A 23082-nucleotide genomic window follows, 5' to 3' on the forward strand; every position below is an offset into this window, starting at 1 on the left:
GCCCGGATTCGTTCCACGGCGGCGGTTCACGTGAGAGACGGCTGGGTTAGCTCGTCTGGGCCTCGCACTGAAGAGCTGTGGCTCGGAGATTGTTCACGAGCTTGGTTCTGTGGCCGAGAGCTCGTTCAATCTTTTCTCCACTTCTTTCTTTCTTTTCTTCTTCTTCCTCTGCTTCTCTTCTCTCGTGCGCTTATCCACCTGCAACACAGAAGAAAAAAAAAACGAACGAACATCCACACAATCGAGAATCAACCATCGAACCACCATTATCAATCTCTAACCCTCGTCTTCTTCTTCTTCACCTCGGGGCTACCTGCAAGCACAAACGAAGGAAAAGACTCTTCTCAGCTTTTTTTTTTCCCAACAATGAGAGAGGAATGACAGAGTACACGCGAGAAATAATTTCGAAAAACACCTTGGGCTTGTTTTCAATTTCCTTTACCTTTTTTCAAAACAATTTCCAAAATTTTTTAAAAATTTTACCCGAAAAGTTTAACCAAACACCACTTTCAACTTTTCTTTCCTATTTTTTTAACTGAAAAAGTGAAAAACACTTTTTGAAAGGACCACCAAACAAGACCTAAATATTTCAAAGAAATATTGATTAATAGTTTTTAAATTTGAGCTTGTCAAGTATTTTTTTAATTAAAATAACGGTTTAAGTACAACTACAAGTTAAGATGAAATAATTTAGCGTTGAAAAAAATAAATATTTAAATAAGATTTTGATCGAACCTGATATATTTAGTGTCATTTTCTTTTTTATTTATTTATATGGGCTCTGTAATTTAAGCTTTCTATTTACTTTAGATATATTCCTATTAGTTTATTAAATAGGGGGCCATAATTGTAAATAAGAAAACGGCAGAGGGTAACATTGGACATCGAGAGTTGTGTCGAGTTTACGCGTTCACGTTGTTAGTGATAACGCCAAAAACAAAGGCAAACAAAACCAATGCCCAGAGAGAGAGAGACAGAAAATTAGAGATAGAGAGAGAAATAATAAGCCGTAGAGAAAGTGGAAAGAAAACACGAGAAAACAAGGGAAAATCGTCGTCTGACCAAGAAACGATTTCAGCTCCGCCATTGTTGTCTCTGAACCTGCATTTCAAAATTTCGCGACCTCTTTGTTCGTCCATTATTATTAATATTGCATCTTCTTCTGCGATTCGTTAATTTGCTCGCGTTCAGAGACAAAGCTCGTCGGAGTTTGGGCGAGAGAGAGGGCAAATCGGAAGCTACATTGGTCTCGGCGCGAACGGCCGAGCAATCGCGATAAAGATTCGATCTCTTTTGTTCTCTCTCAGGGACATAAGTGAGTTCGAGATTGAGAGAGCCCTATGGTTTCGTTGGCATTGGACGAGTATTTTTGCTGACGGAATCTAAGGGTTTGAGAAGCTCGGTCTCTGATCTGAATCCGATAAATTATTGTTCAATAAATGGTAATGCGTGTTCGTTTCTTTCTTTCCTCTTGTTTTTCTTCTAATAGAAGTTTCGAATTTACTGTAATTTGTTTGCTCATATATATGCATATTCATATAAATGTGGAACTTTTATGAAATGACATTATAGCAGAAATGTCGGTAAAGATTCTGGCTTTAATAAGCCAGAAAGTAATTGGAGTTATAGAATAATATTAGTTAGTACGTTGGGATTTTTGGTGATATGAGGTTCTTACTGTTGAGTTATATCTTTAGCTTAATGGTTTTAAACTTCCATTCATGGCAGACGAATCTTTGATAGAAATTCTTGTTACATAAAACATTTAATAGGCCTCTGCAGTGAAACCAGTATATATCGTGATATACGCATTTCTTTGTAATTTGTTAGCTCTGTAGTTTTTTTGTTTTTGTGGTAGACAATGTTGTCTGTTGTGGAACTATTTACTGTCAAAGGGACAATATGGTAGACAAAAAGTGACAATATGATAGACAAGAACTATAAATGTTGTATTTTGCTTTCTGAATGTGTTTGGTGGTGAAACCAGAAATGTATATAGGAAACTGGGTTCGTTACAGAATATGGGTTAGGTAGACTTATGGACATAGTTTGTGAATTTACGAGGGGTTCTATTTTTGGGTGTCTAATATGTATAAAAATGGTGGACTTATTGGATTATTAAAACTCAAGGACATATTTGTGATAGAGTATGGCATGAGCACGAAACAAATTCTAGGAAAGTGGACATCTTTTGGCGGTTTACTGCTGCTGCATAGTAAAAAAAAAATTTAAGAATTGCTTTGCTAATCAAGATTTATTATAGAGTCCTGTTTCCAATATGATGAACTTCAAAAATGTGAACACACATTAACACCCCCACGATGAACATGAAGCCACGCAGAACCCTGGCGTGGTTAGATTGAGTATATATTGTCAATAGATCTTTCTCCATTATGTTTGTGTTCATTCTTAATTCACTATGTTAAATGACGACAGCTTACTTGTACATCTCGATTTATTGTTTTTTTTTTTTTTTTTTTTTTTTTTTTTTTTTTTTTTCGGATTTTAGCCTGTTGAATTTAGCTTTGCAGTTATTGATATTTTGGATTTACTACTAATTCTCTTCACCATGACACAGGCTTCTCATGTAAATTTTGTGGTTGGATCCCATGCATGGGTGGAAGATCCTGAGTTAGCTTGGATTGATGGAGAAGTGCTAGAAGTCAATAATCAAGAGATCAAAGTAGAGTTATCGTCAGGGAAAATTGTGGGTTTGATTTATCATTCCTTCAATATGCGTGATAGTTATATCACATATCTGATTTCTATTTTCTGTGTATTATTAAAGAAACCATGAGTTCGTTATTTACAGAAAAATGACCGTCCTAGGAAGGAAAAATGATTTAGTGTATATATGTTAAAGGTTGTTGTCAAAGCGTGCGATGCTTTTCCAAAGGATCCAGAGTTTCCTCCATGCGGTGTCGACGATATGACAAGACTAGCTTATCTACATGAACCAGGAGTCTTGCACAATCTAAAATGCCGATATGACATAAATGAGATATATGTGAGTTCTATAACTCTAGTCTCTCATTTTTCTGTATTAGTTGTAAAAACTTATTGTTAGTTAGATTGTTGTTTTCAGAAAAGGCTTCATGTTCTATCTAAACTGGTATATTTATCTCTGACTTGTAATTATGGGATGTGGAGTCGTACCCGCTACTAATTATTTTTTCCTCATAAATTCACATCTTGTGCTGTTCTTTACATGATAAGTTAATGGTTACGAAACTAAATTCATTAATTGTTTTTACAGACTTACACAGGAAACATACTGATAGCTGTCAATCCTTTTCGAAGATTACCTCATTTGTATGATAATCACATGATGGAACAGTATAAAAGGGCTTCTTTTGGTGAGCTAAGCCCACATCCCTTTGCTATTGCTGACTACGCCTATAGGTAATTTCTCCTTTAACCAAATTTTGCATTTTGGAATATTTAGTATTTCACCCTCCCTCACAGCCAAATCGAAATGCAGAATGATGATTAACGAGGGAATTAGCCAGTCTATTTTGGTTAGTGGAGAAAGTGGAGCCGGGAAAACAGAGAGTACAAAGATGCTTATGCGGTATCTTGCTTATATGGGTGGAAGAGCTGCAACAGATGGCCGTTCTGTGGAGCAGCAAGTCCTGGAGGTAAAATTTTCAGAATGACATTGATTTTATGTGTCCTTGATTTTACAATTTCATAATGGGAAGGATTTTATGTGTCCTTGAATTATTATTATTATTTTTTTGATATTTTTCTTATGCTGCTTTCGCTGTGCTATTGATGGTGCTTTTGAAATGTTATGCATATTTTAAATTTACACATTTGCTTAACAGAAAGGAGTGGGTAATTGTAATCACATCTTATTCTTGAATGCTTCAGGCATATTCACCTCTTTTTTTTCTTCTTTTTTACTTTGAAGATAATGCAGTATATTAACTTGTTACTTTTTATTGGTGGCAGTCGAATCCTGTTCTTGAAGCTTTTGGTAATGCGAAAACTGTCAGGAACAATAATTCCAGGTGAGAACCGTTATATATTAATTTCCTCAAGTAAACTTGAGACATGGATCAATTTTGTTTAATGCATATATTCCTTTTCTGGCATCTAATGTAAAAACTACTAATTGCAGTCGTTTTGGTAAGTTTGTGGAGCTTCAGTTTGATGATAGGGGGAGAATATCTGGAGCTGCTATCAGAACATATTTATTGGAACGGTCTCGTGTTTGTCAATTGTCTGATCCTGAAAGAAATTACCATTGCTTTTATATGCTTTGTGCTGCACCACAAGAGGTAATTCCTTATTATAGTGCTGATATTTATTTTTATTTTATTTTTCTGTAACTGAGTGCAGAACTTAATAGTTTTGATTGGATATCCAGGCATGATCACACGGAACATAGATCCTTTGCTCTTGTTTTTTTTATTATTTATTTCTGATTTCGGTTTGTATTCCCTAAAGATCCATCCCGATATTGCTCTAGCGCTCTGTACTTTGAATTTGCTTTGGACTATCTGAAGCTTTTTTTTTATTTTTTTTTATTTTTTATTTGTAACTAATTATAGTTCCTCACAAAATGAAAATTTCAGTTGCATCTACCGATGACCCTTTATTTGCTGATTGTTGGGGGTGAAAGAATTACTTTTACACCTAAATTTTCTGGTTACAACTAGTCGTGCATTTATCATTTTGTTCTATTATCTTTATCTTAGCAATTTCATGATGTATTCTGCAGTATGGATTGCCGTTTTTATTTCTAACTTCAGTTAATTTTTATTTTGTTTTCATATCAGGATGTTGAGAGATACAAGTTGGGAAACCCGAGAATGTTTCATTATCTGAATCAATCAAACTGCTATGAACTGGATGGTGTTGATGATTCCGAGGAGTACCTTGCAACTAGGAAGGCTATGGATATTGTTGGGATTGGCTCTGATGAGCAGGTTGTGTTTCTGTTTGTTCTGTGACGACACCATGCTTTGGGAACATCTCTAACATGACTTCCTCTTTTTCAGGAAGCAATATTTCGAGTCGTGGCTGCTATACTCCACTTAGGGAACATCGAATTTTCAAAGGGTACAGAATCGGATTCATCTCAACCCAAGGATGAGAAATCTTGGTTCCATCTTAAAACAGCAGCTGAGCTTTTCATGTGGGATACTGATTTATGTTGTCTTCTAAGTTTATCTAGATGTTGGTGTCTTGAGCAGCGAAGGGCTAACCCATGACTCTGCAACATTATTTTAGGTGCAATGAGAAGTCTCTTGAAGACTCTTTATGCAAACGTGTGATTGTGACACGGGACGAGACAATAACAAAATGTTTGGATCCAGATGCCGCTGCTACAAGTAGAGATGCATTAGCAAAAATTGTTTATACAAAATTGTTTGATTGGTAAGGCCAGAGAAGTGAATACGATTTCCGTGAAGATTGACATTGATTTAATTTACTAATGCTCTGAAATTTGGTTTGCCCAGGCTTGTGAACAAGATCAATAACTCTATCGGTCAAGATCCCAATTCGAAGAACTTGATTGGGGTTCTGGATATTTATGGATTTGAGAGTTTCAAGACAAACAGGTGCTTACTGGTATGCCTATTATTTTTTGGTTTTAGAGGCGTTAAAAATACTGTTAAGAGATGTGAGTTTAGTCTCCATGTTTCATGTTCACGAAATGCTTAATTAGGGGTCATAGTTCCTGCAATGTTTACCAAGCAAGAAAACAAAGTAAAATGGATTACCAATATGGCCCTATTTTTAGTTATACTTGACTAATATCATAAAATTCCCCCAAGGAGCACTTATTTGACAGCTCCCCATGAAATACAATGCCAAATATAAGAATAGCCACATCGGTGATGCAGGACTTAAGTCGATTATGTTGAGCATACGCATTGCTCGAGGACTAGGTTAACTAGTGCCAAATAGGTCACTGGAAGTGTGACCCATAAAAACACCTTTAATATGAACCTCCTTGATAAATAAAAATCGGGTCCTTGTTTGTTTCATTTGGTGCCAATAAGACACGAGTGATAAAATTTCTTGTGAGAGCTCTTCACTTTTTGTCTGGTTTGTTACCCGCTGATTCATTACGTTGGTAATAGTGATGGTGTGTTTTTTAAGGTTTCATTTTCCTGGTGCTTATATTTGTGAATTTGTTTTACTCTGCAGCTTTGAACAATTTTGCATCAATTTGACCAATGAAAAACTACAGCAGCATTTTAACCAGGTTGGATTGAGATCCGCAGTGCTTTGTTTTTCTGTATATTGAGACGAATCAACTTACGAATTGTGTACTGTTTGACAGCATGTTTTTAAGATGGAACAAGAAGAATATACAAAAGAAGAAATTGACTGGAGTTATATTGAGTTCATAGATAATCAGGATGTTCTTGATCTCATTGACAAGGTGGGTTATTATTATTATTTGTGTATTCTCTGTTAATATTCTACACTTTTTTCTTTCGCATAGAAGCCTAGAAAAGTAACTCTTTGAGATGATTATGCTCCTTTGCCACAGCTCTCTGCATCCCTGAAATTTCGCTGACATTGATTAGATAAACAGCTCAGTTTCTTTTCTAATCATAATTTTTATAAACAGTCAGGAGAGAATGCCAGGTCACTGCATCACCACCTGCTTCCTCCCATTTAATGTCATACTTCTGTTTGGATTTTTTTTTACTACCTGCAATCTCCTCATCTCTCAGTATTTATTATAATAATTATTATTATTATTATTATGGTTTTGAGCAGCTATACTACTCAAGATAATTGGAAACTGTGAATCCGTTGTTAAGCTCGCTCATATAAAAATTCCTGCCTACTGGAATCAACGGAAATACCCTAAATGAAAGCACTTGGGCTGTTGAATGTTCGCAGACACATACAGATGCACATAAATGTAGAAAGACAGAGAAAATGAAATCCAGTCACGCATTTGCCTATCAAATGTTTGATTGACTATTAATAAATGTCTCCATATTGATCAAAGTCCTTTAGCTAATGTTCTTTCCTTTTTCTCTAAGAGCTCTCTTTTCTAAAGTGTTTATTTCTGATGTCGTGTGTTGTTTATTTTATTCATATGTGCATTCATAAAATGCAGAAACCAGGAGGTGTCATTGCTCTTTTGGACGAGGCATGGTATGTTATACAAAATGACATTTGAAATAACCTTCTTTCTATCCATTAAACGATATGATGATATGCTTGGTCATTTCGAAAAGCAATATTTCCAATTTATTCTGTGTGATGGTGACACATCCTTTAATCATGTTTGTAGTATGTTCCCAAGGTCAACACACGAGACGTTCGCACAAAAGCTTTATCAAACTTTTAAGGATCATAAACGTTTTAGCAAGCCGAAGTTGGCACGCAGTGATTTCACAATTTGTCATTACGCTGGAGAAGTAAGTCATGTGTTATGTTTAAGCTCCAATATGATTGAAACTAATTATAACTCTAGAAAGAAAGTTGAATGTGATTTTTATTTGGATGGATATGTTTATCCTTAGGTTACGTATCAAACGGAACTCTTCCTTGATAAGAACAAAGATTATGTTATTGCGGAACATCAAGACCTATTGTGCACCTCCACATGTTCTTTTGTGTCTGGCTTGTTCCCTCCCTTACCCGAAGAATCTTCCAAATCATCAAAATTCTCTTCAATAGGCTCTCGATTTAAGGTCAGTTTCTTCTCTAGCCGCATATGTGCTTTGTGAATAATTCAGTTCCTGTTGTTCAATCGCTTTTTCATTTGTTTTGTCAGCAACAACTGCAATCTTTGCTGGAAACACTGAGCCAAACCGAGCCACATTACATACGTTGTGTGAAGCCAAATAATCTTCTAAAACCAGCTATATTTGAAAATAGCAATAGTCTGCAGCAGCTTCGTTGTGGTGTAAGTGCATGCATTTTTCTGCCATAATGTTTTTCTGCCATAATGTTTTCCTACCATAATGTTCTACTATACCAGCTTTATTGTTCTACTGTTGTTTGTGTGCATTGTGCACATAATGGATTTAGTAAACAAATTTATTGCAGGGAGTGATGGAGGCAATTAGGATCAGTTGTGCAGGATATCCAACAAGAAAGCTGTTCAATGAGTTTGTAGGTCGTTTTGGAATATTGGCACCTGAGGTCTTGATTGGAAGGTTGGTTCAATATAGCGTAGAGCATGAATAATAAAAAAAAAATTCTTGCGTATGTATAGTTTCCTGGTTTCATTTTTGATCTGTTTTTCCCCATATATTCCTCTTAATGCGAATTTAACTTTGTAAATGTTCAATTTTCAGTTGTGATGAGGTTACTGCTTGCAAGCGGCTTCTGGAGAGAGTAAACCTTGAGGGCTATCAGGTATTTTATAATTCTAAAATGTCAAAAGGTTTAATCATCTGGAGATCACATACTTCTGATATGATAAGATATCAAGGAAAAGTCTAATTTTGGTTTTGTTTAAATTGCAGATTGGCAAAACCAAAGTGTTTCTCAGAGCAGGTCAAATGGCGGAGCTAGACGCTTGTCGAAGCGAGGTCTTAGGACGATCTGCAAGCATCATCCAGAGGAAAGTCAGATCATACCTTGGTCGCAAAAGCTTTGTCTTGCTACGATTGTCTGCAATTCATATTCAAGCCGTGTGTAGAGGTATCATATGGTTTTAACTTCTTGATGTTTTGGTGCTTTCTGGATCATCAATAGAGGATCTTACAATGCTGCTTGATTTTTGCGGAGCCGAATTTCAGGTCAAAATGTGCGCTATCAGTACGAGTGCATGAGACGAGAGGCTGCTTCTGTGAAAATTCAGAAATATTATCGTATGTGTATTGCCAGGAAAGCCTACCAGAAACTGCACTCGTCGGCTGTTTTAATTCAAACGTGTATGCGCGGAATGGAGGCTCGTAATGAGCTCAATTTCAGGAAGCAGACAAGAGCTGCAATTATTATCCAGGTAAAATAGCAGTTACCAGAACAGGTCATGTCCAGAGTTATCATTCTAAAAATAAATACGTATTGATGCATGAAATATTGTTTTTATTATTTTTGTGTATTATGTGGCACTGATTCTTGTTTGATTGAGGGTTTCAGAGTCGATGTCGGAGGTATATGGCCCGCCAACATTATTTGAGGGTTAGGAATGCAGCAGTGAGCACACAGTGTGCCTGGAGAGGAAAAGTTGCTCGTCGGGAACTACGCAAACTCAAATTGGTAAGACTTCTATTTTATTTTACTTCTCTATTTTGGTCAAGAATTCCTGTATTATTGTTTATTCTGTTAAAAATTTATGATGGGCAACTTCCAGATTCATTTTCTTAGCTTTAATGTCATATGCTGAGGATTTCAATTCAAACTAAATATACTGATGATTGTTTCCTTTGGTTTATGCTGCTTCCTGTATTTGTGTCACCAGAAAAACTTCTAATTATTATTTTGAATTTTCCAGGCTGCTAAGGAAACTGGTGCACTTCAGGCTGCCAAAAATAAGCTGGAAAAGCAAGTCGAGGAACTGACATGGCGTTTGCAGCTGGAGAAACGCATACGGGTAAAATTAAAGTTCTGTTTTCTAAGTAATTTGCCATGCTTGATTTTCTTTCATTTCTAGATCCTAAACTGTCCGGGCAAATTAGTTATAGAGGGTTGATGTTCATGAAGTGACCATTGGAAAACGCTTTATGCTTTAATATAGACAGGGCTTGGTAGATTTCCATATACCTTTTCTCTCTTGTCTGTTCTGTAGTACTGTAACTGTTTTGTAGATAACTCATTGTTACTTTTCTTTCTTCAAAATTTATTCTGTAATTTCATACAATTGTCGGTACTTCTGTTTCAACAATTCTTTTCCGCCTGATGAGACCTCTTGGGTTGAGACCTAATCCCCCTTTTTCAATGCAAAAAATGATATTATAGTAAATGGTTCTTTCTTTGTTGAATTTTTTATACTCTGGTCATTTTATTGACCGTGAAGAGTTGAATTGGTGTGTTACTACTAATGCAGACGGACCTTGAGGAAGCTAAGACACAGGAAAATGTAAAATTACAAATGACTTTGGAAGAAATTCAACTCCAATTCAAAGAAGCCAAAGAGATGCTTATTAAGGAGCGTGAGGCTGCATTAAAATCAGCGGAACAGACCCCGATAATACAGGAGGTTCCAGTTATTGATCATGAACTGGTTAATAAGCTTACTGCTGAAAATGAGCAGCTTAAGGTAGTGTTGCTGTACCCTGTTATGTTCATGTGGTGCTCCACTTAACATTTAATGATTAATTAAAGTTTTTCTTTATTTTGTTCATTTAGAGTAAGATCCTAAACAGGCTTTGTCATGTTGCAGGCCATGGTGAATTCACTGGAAAAGAAAATCGACGAAACTGAGAAAAGATTCGAGGAAACTAATAAATTAAGTGAAGAGCGGTTACAGCAGTCTTTATATGCAGAGACAAAGATAATTGAATTAAAGACAGCAATGCAAAGGTTTGTCTCCATCACCAAATTGTGGGAATATAAATTACCAAGACTTAATATTCAAATTCATCGGCTCAATGAAGTTCCTTGTTTTATTTGAGTGAGCATTAACTGTCAGCTTCTGGTATCAGGCTTGAAGAAAAACTATCTGACATGGAAACTGAGGACCAAAATTTGCGTCAGAAGACATTACTTGATTCGTCATCAAGGAGAATGTCTGAACATTTAGGAATTCCAGCTGCTGAGGTATTGATCCTTAATATATAATTCTACCCTTTCTCCTATATGTTCTGTTGAATGATAAAAAATAAAAAGTCTAATTGATTATTTCTTCGTTGCAGATTAAGGAAAATGGTCATCATGTAAGTGTTTGTACTCTGTGTTGTATAACCTTTTAAGAATAATATTGCTTATACTATAACCTTTACTGTTAATTCAGGAACCTCCAAATGCTGCACAGATTAAGCAGCTTGCCAAGACTGATAGTAAGCTAAGGAGATCACAAATTGAAAGGCAACATGTACGTTTTTTTTAAGAAAGAATGATACTCGATATTTTTGTTCTTTCATTGTTTTGGGGGAAGTTTGAACTGATTGTGTCTAATATCTCATCATCGGTTCAGGAGAACGTGGATTCTCTTATCAGTTGTGTTAAACAAGATATCGGGTTCAGTGATGGCAAACCAACTGCAGCATATACCATATACAAATGTCTTCTTCACTGGCGGTCATTTGAAGCTGAAAGAACAAGTGTGTTTGATCGGCTTATACAGATGATTGGTTCTGCAATAGAGGTAATGATAAACGCTATAAGTTGCAAACATATACATGGAGGATTTCCTTTATTACGGTTGACAAATATTTTCACTTAGAATAAGCTCATGGAAAGGATTCACAAATTAGTCACTATTGGTTATGCTGTTAGATTCTCTGAATTATAGACAAAAATCATTATGGTATTATAAACTGAATCCTAACACGATCAAACATATTTTCATTTACAGGACCAGGACAACTATGACCACATGGCTTACTGGCTATCGAACACATCAACACTTCTTTTCATGCTTCAGCGCAGCTTAAAAGCTACGGGGACAGTGGCACGGAAGCCTCCTACACCAACATCGTTGTTCGGGAGGATGGCCCAAGTAATTACTTCAATTAACAATCCAAAATTATAGTTGTGTACATTCAAACAATTATGTGAAGCTACTTCTTTTCAAACGAAATATGAGGTGATTCTGTTGTTACTTAGGGCTTCCGTTCGTCTTCGGCCAACCTTTCAGTTGGTCCAATTGACGTAGTACGCCAAGTGGAGGCAAAGTATCCAGCTTTGCTTTTCAAACAACAACTTACGGCATACGTGGAGAAGATATATGGAATAATCCGAGACAATTTGAAGAAAGATTTATCCCCGTTTCTTTCTACTTGCATCCAGGTATAATTATCACCAGTTCTGTATTCCTAGGAATTTTACTTGGCTAAGTTTGTAGTATAATTCTGAAGCACACATCTATAACCAGCTAATTTTCTTGAAAATTCAGGCTCCCCGAACTTCTAGAGGCAATTTGTTGAAATCATCTGGAGGGTCGAATGGCAACAGTCCGCTTGTTAGTCCGTGGGGCAGGATCATTGATACCCTTAATGGGTTCCTTTGTACATTGAGAGAAAATTTCGTACGTGATCAAATTTAGTAATCACCAAGTGATGGGTTTATTCTTTTTACGAAGGCAAACTCACTGTTGGCTATTGTTTCAGGTGCCTCCGGTTCTTGTCCAGAAGATATTTACCCAAACTTTCTCGTATGTCAATGTGCAACTCTTTAATAGGTAATAATCAATCAACTTCTTTCCATGGTTTCAATACGTTGGTTAAGGGTTTAAGCAACAGTAGTACCTACTAATTTGAGGATGCATTGTGCTGTGACAGCCTTCTTCTACGTCGAGAGTGTTGCACATTTAGCAATGGAGATTATGTCAAGTCTGGATTAGCTGAATTAGAGCTCTGGTGTTGCCAAGCCAAAGCAGAGGTATAACCAACAGGATTGCCTTGGATATGATTTTTTTTCTTTCTACATGATATGCTACAAGATTCTTGGTTGATGATCCCTTTTTCATTTCTAGTATGCTGGCTCGTCATGGGATGAACTTAAGCACGTACGGCAGGCTGTTGGATTTTTGGTATGTTTCTATAACCTCGTTTATGAAAAATGTAATTTCCGTAGTTCATATATATATATCTCCAGGAAATATTTCCCTAGTTCATATGGCGAGAAACCTTTCTACATTTATTCATTTTTTAAAAGATAATAAAATAATTTATTGATCACGGATTATTTAGGTGAGCTGTTGTATATTTGCGTTATTGGTTCTCTTGTATACAACGCTTTTAGTTACCAAAATCTTCAATTGTATCTGGTTGTTAGAAAGGATATTTTTTCTTAGGGAAAGTTATGTAAGCTTAATATAAGATGTAGAAAATCATAAATCTGAACTGTCAAATGACTTTCTTCAGCGTCTAAAACATGGACAATTATTTGATTGTCTCACACAAACTATTTCTAAAACGGAGTCTTAATTTGAACGAAAATTGACTTGCAGGTCATACACCAGAAGCCGAGAATTTCATATGACGACATTTCAAATGACCTATGCCCAGTAAGTTTCTGGACACCATCTCTGCTGCTAAAAACTGTAGAGGCATGACATATCTTAGACCGAAGATGAAGGAAACATGTTTATTGACCACATTACAGATCCTTCTTTGAGATACATATTTTCTGCTTGAATGAATTATAAACTTCGATTGCTGGATTGTCTTTCGGGTTACTAATATTTGCTTCTGAATTCAGATCCTAAGCGTTCAACAGCTTCATAGAATATGCACACTTTACTGGGACGACAGTTACAACACCAGAAGTGTATCCCCAGATGTAAGCTTAGCCTTTACACTTTATTAAAAAAAAAAAAAAAATTAATGCCATGGTAGTGAATTTTGTTATGTAACCCCATTGTGCTTTTTCCCTCTCTACAGGTCATCACAAGCATGAAGCTTCTAATGGTCATGGAATCAAATAGCGACGACGATAACAACTCTTTTTTGTTGGACGACAATTCCTGGTAAATAAACATACCATCATCTCTCCTTCTATTTATCAATTTTTTTTGTTTTCATAACCTATAAATCACACTTTATTTTATTTTATTTTCAATTATATACAGTATTCCATTCTCGGTGGACGACATTTCTAGTTCCCTTCAAGAGAAAAAATATTCCGACGTAAAGCCTCCAGAAGAACTTGTCCAGAATCCAGCCTTCCAATTTTTACAGGACTAAAAGGCGTGCGATTCTCCCAGACTTTTTCTTATCTGCTCGGCGCGGCCGTTCTCCAAATGGACCGATCAGACTTCAACACCCGATCGACTCAATGTAAATCCTGAACACTTTCTCTTATTTATCTTTTACACACATACAAATCCCGTCATTCATTGTGACTCTCAAAATATTCTTTTAACAAATTAGAATACTGTAAAGTTTGGATAGGTTGGTTTTCATTAGGTTGTTTATTGTGTCTAAGGAATAGGTTTCTGCACAACCAAGTGCTTTTTCGTTCTCAACTTAAAAGGAAAAAAAAAAAATTTGTTTTTGAGTCTTGGTCAAGTATACTTTGTAATTATCTGGTGGGAAGGGGAAGAAAGGGAAAAGAAATACAAATGTAATATTGTGGGACCAGCTGAAGATCTTGAGATTTTCACTTCTGTCTTTTATGAGTCCTTGTTCGAGATAATGTTGTTGATGACAAACGCACTACAATGTGTTTATTGTTATCATGGTGATTCTAGACAAACTTGATTTATTACAAATAGATTATGTTTGAAGATAAACCATATTGTTATCATTATTGTGTTATAATAATCGTAGCTATTATTTTTCGAATTTGGATGACAGTTATTGGGAGGTGCATTTCCATTTATTTTACACGTTCGTCTGTTAAATTAATTATCTTCTGTAAAGATATCTGAGGTAAGCATATATGGATCTGGTGTCAAATATTTTCTAAATATAGTAATGGTCGTGGTGGTAGTAGGTGCTATTATGTCAGCGTGCATGTGCCTACTATGCCCCTTGATGTTTTGTTTTCCTAGAAAACTAAAAAAAGATTGCCATCAGAATCTGTGACCTAATTACAGAAGACCAATAATTGAATCATCAGAATCAGTGACCTGATTACAGCAGACCCATAATTGAATTATCCATCTATTTAAGTATTTTCTTTGACATGATAAAAGATTGACCAAAATTCCTATGGTTCAGTAACTTTTTTATTTATTTATTTATTTTTATTATTATTATAAATAAATGGTACAAATATCATACTCTGTTAAAAGGAAACATGAAATTTGAGATCTCAAAGACAATAAAACCTCAATTTTAATATCGGATGAAAGTACATAAATTTTGACATGTAGAAAATAGATCAGATACTAAGTTTTGAGCGACTCAAAGCTTTTTTTAGCATACCGTCAAAGGTTAATAGGTGACCATAAAGCTCGAAGACCACCGATCATGGAGAGAAACGTCGGAGTGCTTGCACCACCAAAAATACCATTAGAGAGCTCGAATTCCACAAAAATCACCCTAAAATAGTAGACCAAACAACATCAGGCAAACACAAAGAACTCTTATAGACCCAAACACAAAAACCTTTCACGGAAACACATTCCCCATTGATGAGGCGAGAGACGAGAACCAACGCCTTTGTGGACCATTCGAATATGATGACCACCGTTTTCGAGGACCGCTCGAAGTCAACGACCGCCAAAAGGTATCATGTTCTTCCGCTTGACGAAGCGAAGAGCTTCACATGGCCACAAAGCGAAGAGAGACACTGGAGCAGAGGGGCAGGAGGGAAGAAGAAGCACTCGAGAGAGAAGAAACATGGTCACCGAAAGAGAAGACAAAATGCCATGCTCCCCCCAGATCGAAAACGTATCTTTGATTAGCCCAGTAAAAACGTCTGGTACCCAGAGGGGTGGTGGTTGGCTCAAATCTCGTGGAAGAGAAAGTAGTCAAGGACAGAGAAATATACGTAATGGATTTTTGTATTACACTATGGTATAATACGTTCAAGACTTGATACTATTGATGAGGGGGACAACACACATCAGAAATCATAAAAAAGATAATCTTAATATTTATCAAAATTATAAATTTCATGATATATTAACGAGAAATCTTAAAAAAGGGGGCTCATCATAAAAGTTGAAAAAAATCAATACTCCTTTAAACGGAAGATGAAAAGTGGATAACAACCACGATCACAATATTACTATAAGAATATGTGGGTTATATGTCTTTTCAAGTAACCGGTTGCATATTGCATTCTTGAGGACCTTGCCCGTTTGAGCACGCCCAAAGAAAAACATTCCTATCTTGATTCTAAAGTTTGGATATAAAGAATGGCACTAAAACTCCAACTGATCAAATAACTAGTGATACAAATTCCAGCTAGAGAAATATAACAGAAAAAGAAAAATAAAGGCTTCTTTGGAGACGCGGTCGATCGACACTGGTTCACACATCGCACATGAGTAGAAGTGGTGGGGATCATGACGACTCTCTCGCTAACGACGAACTTTGTGGAAACCAACGAAATGTGTGAGAAAAAAATGCATTAGCAAAATCCCCTAGAGCATCTTTAATGGTGTCATATTAGCTTATCATGTCACATAATTCTCATTGGTTGGTTGAAAAAAAATGGGGCTCATTATTTGCTAAGCTAATGGTTAAGCAATTTGCTCTATAGAGCTACTTTGCTAAGCTAAATCAATAGCTAATATGCAAAACAATGGTTAAGCAAGTAGCTTAAAACTTTTGTTATTTACTAACAAGTCCCTCCAATTGTTAAGCAAATGACCATTAAAGATGCTCTCCCGAAAGCTCTTGATGTAGAAAAAAAAATAAGAGTCCTATTAATAGGAATTAAAAACCGAAGTGTTTTTTAAGAGAGCACAGCTTCTCACAAGTTTTTTTTTTAAGGGGAAAAAGGGTTCTGAAAAAACCTTACCGCCCCCAGTAGGTGCGACGGCAAGGAAAAAGAACCCTAAAACATCTCATTAAAACTTTGGTACCCACCACACTTCTCCCGCACAAGGGACAGGAGTTCCCCAAAATCCAAGAATCCGGAAACTCGGGATTGAGCCGCCCATTGACAAAGAGTATGGACAGCGACATTCGATTTCCTCGGAATCCAAATGAAATCAACAGAATTAAAACACAACATGGAATCTAAAACAATGTAAAATAAACTAAACGTACTTCAGTGAAGGGAACTGTTGGCCGACTTCAAACTTCTCATCACGCCTTGATTGTCGCCTTCGAAGATAATTTTCGCGTGATGCCGAGCTCTAGCCATGGTGCTAGCCGTCAGAATGCCGAACAGTTCCGCCTCAGCCGCCGAGGAGGCGTGGCAGCTATCCGTCCCCGCCCAAAGAACCGCGCCGCTGTTGTCCCGAGCAACCACGCTCACCACGGCGATGTCGTTCTTGAAAGCGGCGTCTGAATTTAGCTTGATAACGCCAGGCTTCGGAGGGAATCACCCATCTCGAGGTTTCTCTTTGACTCCGTCAATGCTCCCCGGCATCCCCGCTTCACAGGTGAGAACCTCATTACACTTCACCAAAATTCTAATAACCGCGTCATCGAAAGCGAACTCAGTACCATTAGCCCATTTCTGATTCCTAGAGAACCAGAGTTCTTCCACGATGGAAAGAGCACTGGTAAGGAACTCGTCGGTGGAGCTGGAGTTTTTGTTCTAGTCGTTGTTGGTGTCAAGAATGGCCTCCACCACCGATTTCCCATGATGAAGAAGATTATCACTCCAACATCTCCCGTGCGCCACTCGGAACCATGATCTAGCAGCAAACTGACAATGCAGGAACAAGTGTCCCGCTGTTTCCTCGTCGAGACCGCAAAGACGGCACAAGGAATCAAATCCCAGGCCTCTCCCAGTTAGAACCGTCGCCAGAGGAAAACCATTCCTCGCAAGCCTCCACATGAAAAATTTGGACCTGTAGTGCACTTTGCATTTCCAGATTCTGTTCCGGATATCGTCCTCGGGGTCGGAGCCACTGCTTCCCAGGATCCTCGCGGCTGACTTGACTGAGAAAACGCCATTCTCCGTCCCAGTCCATAATAGTGTGTCGGCCCGGGGATAGCGAAGCGGTCTCGTCTGAAGGATATTGCCTAAGGTAGTAGCGTCACATACCTCAAGAATCCTGTCGGGGTCCCACTCTCGGCTGCCAGGAATGAAGAGATCGCGAACCATCAATGAAGACGAACCAACCAGCCCCGACGCATGCAAGACCAGATCTCTCGCACACCACCGGTCGCTGAAGACCCTAACCTCATCCCCACCTCCCACATGATATCTAGAATGATTGAGGATAAGAGCTCGGGTCGCCAAGATATCTTTCCACGCCGAAGAGTTACTCCGTCTCTCCGGGGTGTCGAAGAAGTTATGATGCTCACAATACTTCTTATTCAACAAGTCCACCCAAAGGAGGTTAGTCTTGGCCGCTAAATGCCATCCCATTTTCACTATAAGAGTCGTGTTACTATCATAGAATCTGCGAATCCCAAGCCCCCATGCTTAATAGGTTGGCAGATTTTATCCCACGCGATGAGGGCCAAATACTTGCCTACCCCGTTGCTCCCCCGCCACCAAAAGGACCGAGAAAGTTTATCCAGAGAGAGACAGAAGGTCTTAGGCAACAAGAAGGTAGACATAGCATACACAGGGATGTTTTGAATCACGTCTTTAACGAGCGTGGAACGGCCCGCTTTGGAGATGCTCTTGGCCATCCACCCCTCCAGCCGACCTTGAATTTTATCTTTAATAAATTCAAAGGTTTTAGCTCTATTTTTACCAAGGAAGAGAGGATTACCAAGGTAGTGAAGGTCGGACCTGCACTCGTTCATATGAAGCTTCTCCAAGAGACTAGATTTGATCTCGTCGTTGCAATTGTTGGAGAAAAAAGCCCCGGACTTGCTAATGTTCACCACTTGGCCCGACCATTTTTGATATTTATCGAGACACCTCCACACCGCCTCGACTTCGGATTCCTTGGCCCGGAAAAAAATAATGGTGTCATCCGCGAACATCAAGTGAGAGATGATAGGAACTCCCCTCCCGATGGAAATCCCGTGGATCGAGCCCTCGTTTTCCTCCCTCAATAAAAGCCGACTAAGAACCTCGGAGGCAAGAATGAAAAGGTACAGAGAGAGCGGATCTCCTTGTCTAAGACCGCGCTTAAGATGTAGTCTTTTTAGCGGAGCTCCATTGAGGAGAATCGAGCTAGACACCGAGCACACACATTGTTCCACGAGCCCCATGAAATGATCCGAGAAGCCATAGCATCGAAGAGCTTGAATGAGAAACGACCATTCCATTCTATCGTAAGCTTTGCTCATGTCGATTTTAATGGCCATAAGCCCGGTCATGCCTCTCTTCCTCTTCATTTTGTCCACTACTTCCGGGGCCAAAATGGTATTTTCGGCGATCCACCGCCCGGGGACAAAAGCCGATTGGAAAGGTGAAACCATGCGATCGAGGAAAGTTCTTCCATACTACCAATATTTTAATTCCAATTTTTTTTAGTAGTGTCATATTATTTGACTTAATTTCATTGTTTTCTTTTCTATTTTTCTCTACCCACACAATTCTTTATAACGGGTAATAATGGTTATACAAGTTTTGAATGCTCTATGATCCTGGCTAAAACAACTGCAATTCAATTAAAAAGTTTATTAACAATTATTAACGGTTATTAACTATATACTTCTAGGGAAAAAAACCAAAAGCCTAAAAATTTATTAACTATTATTACCGATTACTCACTATACAAGATTTCAATAAAGAAAGATATATAAGAGAATCACCAAATTAAAGAGAGATTTAGTTACACACATCGTAATCTTTGTATTTAGACCAATGATGAAGATCACCTCCCGTCGGTGATCGAAAAAGCACTGATGGGGCAGATTTTCTTTGTTGTAAAATTTCACAGCGGTGAATAGAATATTTTTGGTCGGCTCAATGAGTATTTTCTTAAAGATCTCATAGCTACGAATCTATAGGACTTAGAATCGTTTAGTTCCGACTTCATATGAGGAATATATGAATCTTTTGAAATTTTGAAAAGAAAGAAATGAAATTGAAAATGAAATAATTAAAGTAAAAGAGTGAGGAAAAAGATAACATTTAAAAATTGGAATACAATAATTTATGTTTTAATGGGTATTAGATTCTAAAAATTATGTAATTTGAATGTGAATTGAGTTTTTTTTTTTTTTTTTTTTTTTACCAAATAATTAATCTTACTTGTTGCATCGTCACGAAGGCTTTAAAGTAAAAAATACAAATAAAAAATCACTCGAAGGCTATTTTTTAGCAAAATGAATATAAATTAAATTGAAATTGGTATGTTTTAAGTGATTCAATTGGTTATATTTCTCCAGTAGCAGGTCTAAAGTTGTTATTTTTAATCTTCTGATTCTTCTCCACTTGGTTTATTTATTGTTTCTAAATGGTAAAAAAATAAATAAATTATTTATCAAATAAATGACATTTCTAGCTTTTACAATCAAGCTAGTCCTCTCTTTTTTAAAAGCTTCCATTGTGCTTCAATGAATAATATAAAAGCTTTTAGATTATTGTACCTTTTCCCCTTTAATTATTGATATCAACTTTTCACCATCAATATCAGCACTATCAGGTGACAATAATCTATATATAATAGAAATAAACATTGTCTCTCTCCTCAATCATTCATCGATTCTGGGTGTTTCACTCCATATATATAATAGCGATATATCCCATAATCACAAGCACATTCTTCCCATCAGACATCCTTTGACGCAATCAATAATTATCAATCATCAATCCACTTCTTCTTCAAAGGTCCGATCTCTATTTTCCATACGTCTTGATCATATGCTTTCTGAGTGAAATGATTCATTAGATTATCTTAATTAAGATCGACATTGCATTGTTTGGTTTTAGCTCTTTGAGATCCGGTAGTCGCGCGCGATTCACTGATTCAGTTGTAATTTCGATTTGTAAACTGCGAATTACGTAAATCTTGCGTACTGATCTCGAGTTTTATATCGTATGATTTGCCTTTAGTTTTCTAAATAATAAAAATATATGAACATTTTATTGGCTTTTCATACCCATCGGCAATTGAGCTGAATTGATCTGCAATCGAGAACAAACGAGACATTTTCGTTGTAAAAGTATTTATAATTTACTTGTCCTGATGAGATTCTCAAGTCAGGAAATGAGAAGTTCATGAAAAGGTGCAGAGGAGATCCGGATAGAACTGTGTTTATCTGTTAGCATTTTAATTTTGTGTGTTTTAGTTCCTGGTATCGAAAGGGAATGTCTTTTGAACATGTCTTAGAACGATTGGTTCCGATAGTGAGTATTGGTCTTTTCCTATCCTACGAGACTTTTCACCCAGACAAAAAATCAATAATAATCGAGTAACACATTATACTCGATTCTGTTTAACCAGGCCCTTCAGATTTGTTTCAAGCTTGTGGTCTGTAATGGGCTAAAAAAACCATAATAATTTACTGTTCCATGTGAGACACTCTTCTAAGTTGTAATGCTTTTTTTTTTTTTTTTTTTTTTAATTCCTTTTTAGTTTGATAAAATGAGTTGGTGGTGGGCCGGAGCTATAGGCGCGGCAAAGGTAACAAAGATCCACACCCATACTCCATATTCGTCTGAAAAAATAATCTCCAAATTCTTTAACATAATTCAACTTCTTTGTATTCTCCAGAAAAAATTCGAGGAAACGGAGCAGCCAATAAGCTACCAGAGCGTAGGGCTCGTAATAGGAGTGACCGGCATCATCGGAAACAGCCTTGCAGAGATTCTCCCTCTCTCCGACACGCCCGGAGGCCCGTGGAAGGTCTACGGCGTGGGCCGGCGGGCCCGCCCCAGCTGGAACGCCGACCACCCGATCGAATACATTCAGTGCGACGTCTCCGATCGCGACCAGACCCTCGAGAAGCTCTCGGCCCTGACCGACGTGACCCACGTGTTCTACGTCACGTGGACCAACCGCGGCGCCGAAGCCGAGAACTGCGATGTGAACGCTTCGATGCTCCGGAACGTCCTCGACGCCCTCGTCCCCAACGCCACTAACCTCTCCCACGTCTGCCTCCAGACCGGGACAAAGCACTACGTCGGCTCGTTCGATTCGATGGGGAAGCTCGAGTCCCACGAACCTCCGTTCACAGAGGATCTCCCCCGCCTCGACTCCCCGAACTTCTACTATGCGCTCGAGGACGTGCTCTACCAACAGGTCGAGAAGAAGGAAGCGCTGACGTGGTCGGTCCACAGGCCGAATCTCATATTCGGATTCTCGCCTTACAGCGCGATGAACATCATAGGTAGGGTTGGTTAATTTTACTCATTAAATAACGGGTTAAAATCATCCGCTCGGTTAATTTTAACCGGATAAAATAAAATGTAAATTAACCGACCTGTTGATTTTAACCGGGTAAAATGCTCACCTCTAATCATAGGGACGCTGTGCGTCTACGCGGCGGTGTGCAAGCACGAGGGCCGCCCGTTGCGGTTTCTCGGGAGCAAGGCAGCGTGGGATTGCTACTCCGTGGCGTCGGACGCGGACCTTACCGCGGAGCACCAGATATGGGCCGCGGTGGACCCGTACGCCAAGAACGAGGCTTTCAACTGCAACAACGGCGATGTGTTCAAGTGGAAGCATTTCTGGAAGGAGCTGGCTGAGCAGTTCGGGATGGACGATTGTTGGGCCGGGCCCGAGGAGGGTGGTCAGAGCTTTGCGGAGGCGATGAAAGACAAAGGCCCGATATGGGACGAGATCGTGAGGGAGAACCAGCTCGAGCCCACGAAGCTCGAAGACGTCGGGCTATGGTGGTTCGCGGACATCATTCTGGGTGGGGAATCCGTGCTGGACAGCATGAACAAGAGCAAAGAGCACGGCTTCTTGGGCTTCAGGAACTCGAAGAACTCGTTCATCACTTGGATCGATAAACTGAAGTCCTGCAAGATCGTCCCGTGAGAAGTGGATCTCAGATTCTCAGTGTTGTGCAGAGTTGGATCAATTGGTCTTTATTTTTAATTTATCGGAAATAAGCGGAAGCGGAAAATAATGGGAAAATATATGGATGCAGAGTTCGCTTTTTTGTTTGATTAGTGGCGTTTTGTTTGTGTCATCCAAGGGAAGAGCATAGAAGATTCGCTCGAGATTGATGGTCGTCGTTGTGTTGAATAAATCATCCCTGGTTTTGTTTCTTTGTTTACTGAAATTGTAATCCAAAAAATGGCAGGTTTATTCCCGCTTATCTGGACAATTTCATAGTTCAATAAAATGTGCTCAATATGCTGATTTTGCTTCAGTGAGACTCTGCTCAATAAACTGCTCTTCCATCTCTTTACAATCTTAATCTGACAATGATTTTTAGTTCTCAGTTTTACTTGAGGGGTAGCTTTGTGTGAGAAACTTGGTATTAGTTTCATAATATTTAGCGAGTAAGCATTTACTCGTTTGCGGGTCCCATATCCTCTCGCCTAATTCTTAGG

The 23082-nt window shown here is 38.1% G+C and overlaps 2 protein-coding genes across 2 annotated transcripts; both read left to right on the forward strand.

Moving 5' to 3' along the window:
* The first annotated feature begins 893 nt into the window (after positions 1-893).
* Positions 894-14329, forward strand: LOC149393723 (myosin-6-like). Its single transcript, XM_089617018.1, has 39 exons — positions 894-1442; positions 2579-2707; positions 2864-3007; positions 3257-3402; positions 3482-3638; positions 3955-4013; positions 4124-4283; positions 4785-4934; positions 5007-5143; positions 5239-5385; positions 5469-5570; positions 6163-6220; positions 6299-6400; positions 7094-7131; positions 7271-7397; positions 7503-7673; positions 7757-7888; positions 8032-8141; positions 8283-8343; positions 8454-8631; positions 8730-8935; positions 9073-9192; positions 9428-9526; positions 9980-10192; positions 10316-10455; positions 10578-10692; positions 10788-10808; positions 10886-10966; positions 11069-11239; positions 11450-11593; positions 11701-11883; positions 11990-12121; positions 12204-12274; positions 12375-12474; positions 12569-12625; positions 13046-13102; positions 13297-13377; positions 13479-13564; positions 13667-14329. The coding sequence occupies exons 1-39, from the start codon at positions 1440-1442 to the stop codon at positions 13779-13781; spliced, it is 4503 nt and encodes a 1500-aa protein (XP_089473144.1). The 5' UTR covers positions 894-1439; the 3' UTR covers positions 13782-14329.
* A 5861-nt stretch (positions 14330-20190) lies between these two features.
* LOC149393724 ((S)-8-oxocitronellyl enol synthase CYC2-like) lies at positions 20191-22898 on the forward strand. The gene is made up of 4 exons (XM_089616836.1): positions 20191-20406; positions 21155-21202; positions 21293-21908; positions 22044-22898. Exons 2-4 carry the CDS (start codon positions 21164-21166, stop codon positions 22559-22561), a joined length of 1173 nt encoding a protein of 390 aa, XP_089472962.1. The 5' UTR covers positions 20191-20406; positions 21155-21163; the 3' UTR covers positions 22562-22898.
* The last annotated feature ends 184 nt before the right edge of the window (positions 22899-23082 follow it).

This window comes from Urtica dioica, chromosome 6, assembly GCF_054948205.1.
Source record: "Urtica dioica subsp. dioica isolate 48M chromosome 6, U.dioica_male_clone48M_v1_H2, whole genome shotgun sequence".
Lineage (NCBI taxonomy): Eukaryota > Viridiplantae > Streptophyta > Magnoliopsida > Rosales > Urticaceae > Urtica > Urtica dioica.

What these genes read in the sequence shown, in the direction of transcription:
- LOC149393723 (XM_089617018.1), top strand. An exon ending in TTTGTCATTACGCTGGAGAA is followed by an intron (nt 7,398 to 7,502) that starts GTAAGTCATGTG and finishes GTTTATCCTTAG; the next exon opens with GTTACGTATCAAACGGAACT. An exon ending in TATTCAAGCCGTGTGTAGAG is followed by an intron (nt 8,632 to 8,729) that starts GTATCATATGGT and finishes GCCGAATTTCAG; the next exon opens with GTCAAAATGTGCGCTATCAG.
- LOC149393724 (XM_089616836.1), top strand. Translation starts at nt 21,164, where the DNA reads ATGAGTTGGTGGTGGGCCGGAGCTATAGGCGCGGCAAAG. An exon ending in GAGCTATAGGCGCGGCAAAG is followed by an intron (nt 21,203 to 21,292) that starts GTAACAAAGATC and finishes TGTATTCTCCAG; the next exon opens with AAAAAATTCGAGGAAACGGA. An exon ending in CAGCGCGATGAACATCATAG is followed by an intron (nt 21,909 to 22,043) that starts GTAGGGTTGGTT and finishes CTCTAATCATAG; the next exon opens with GGACGCTGTGCGTCTACGCG.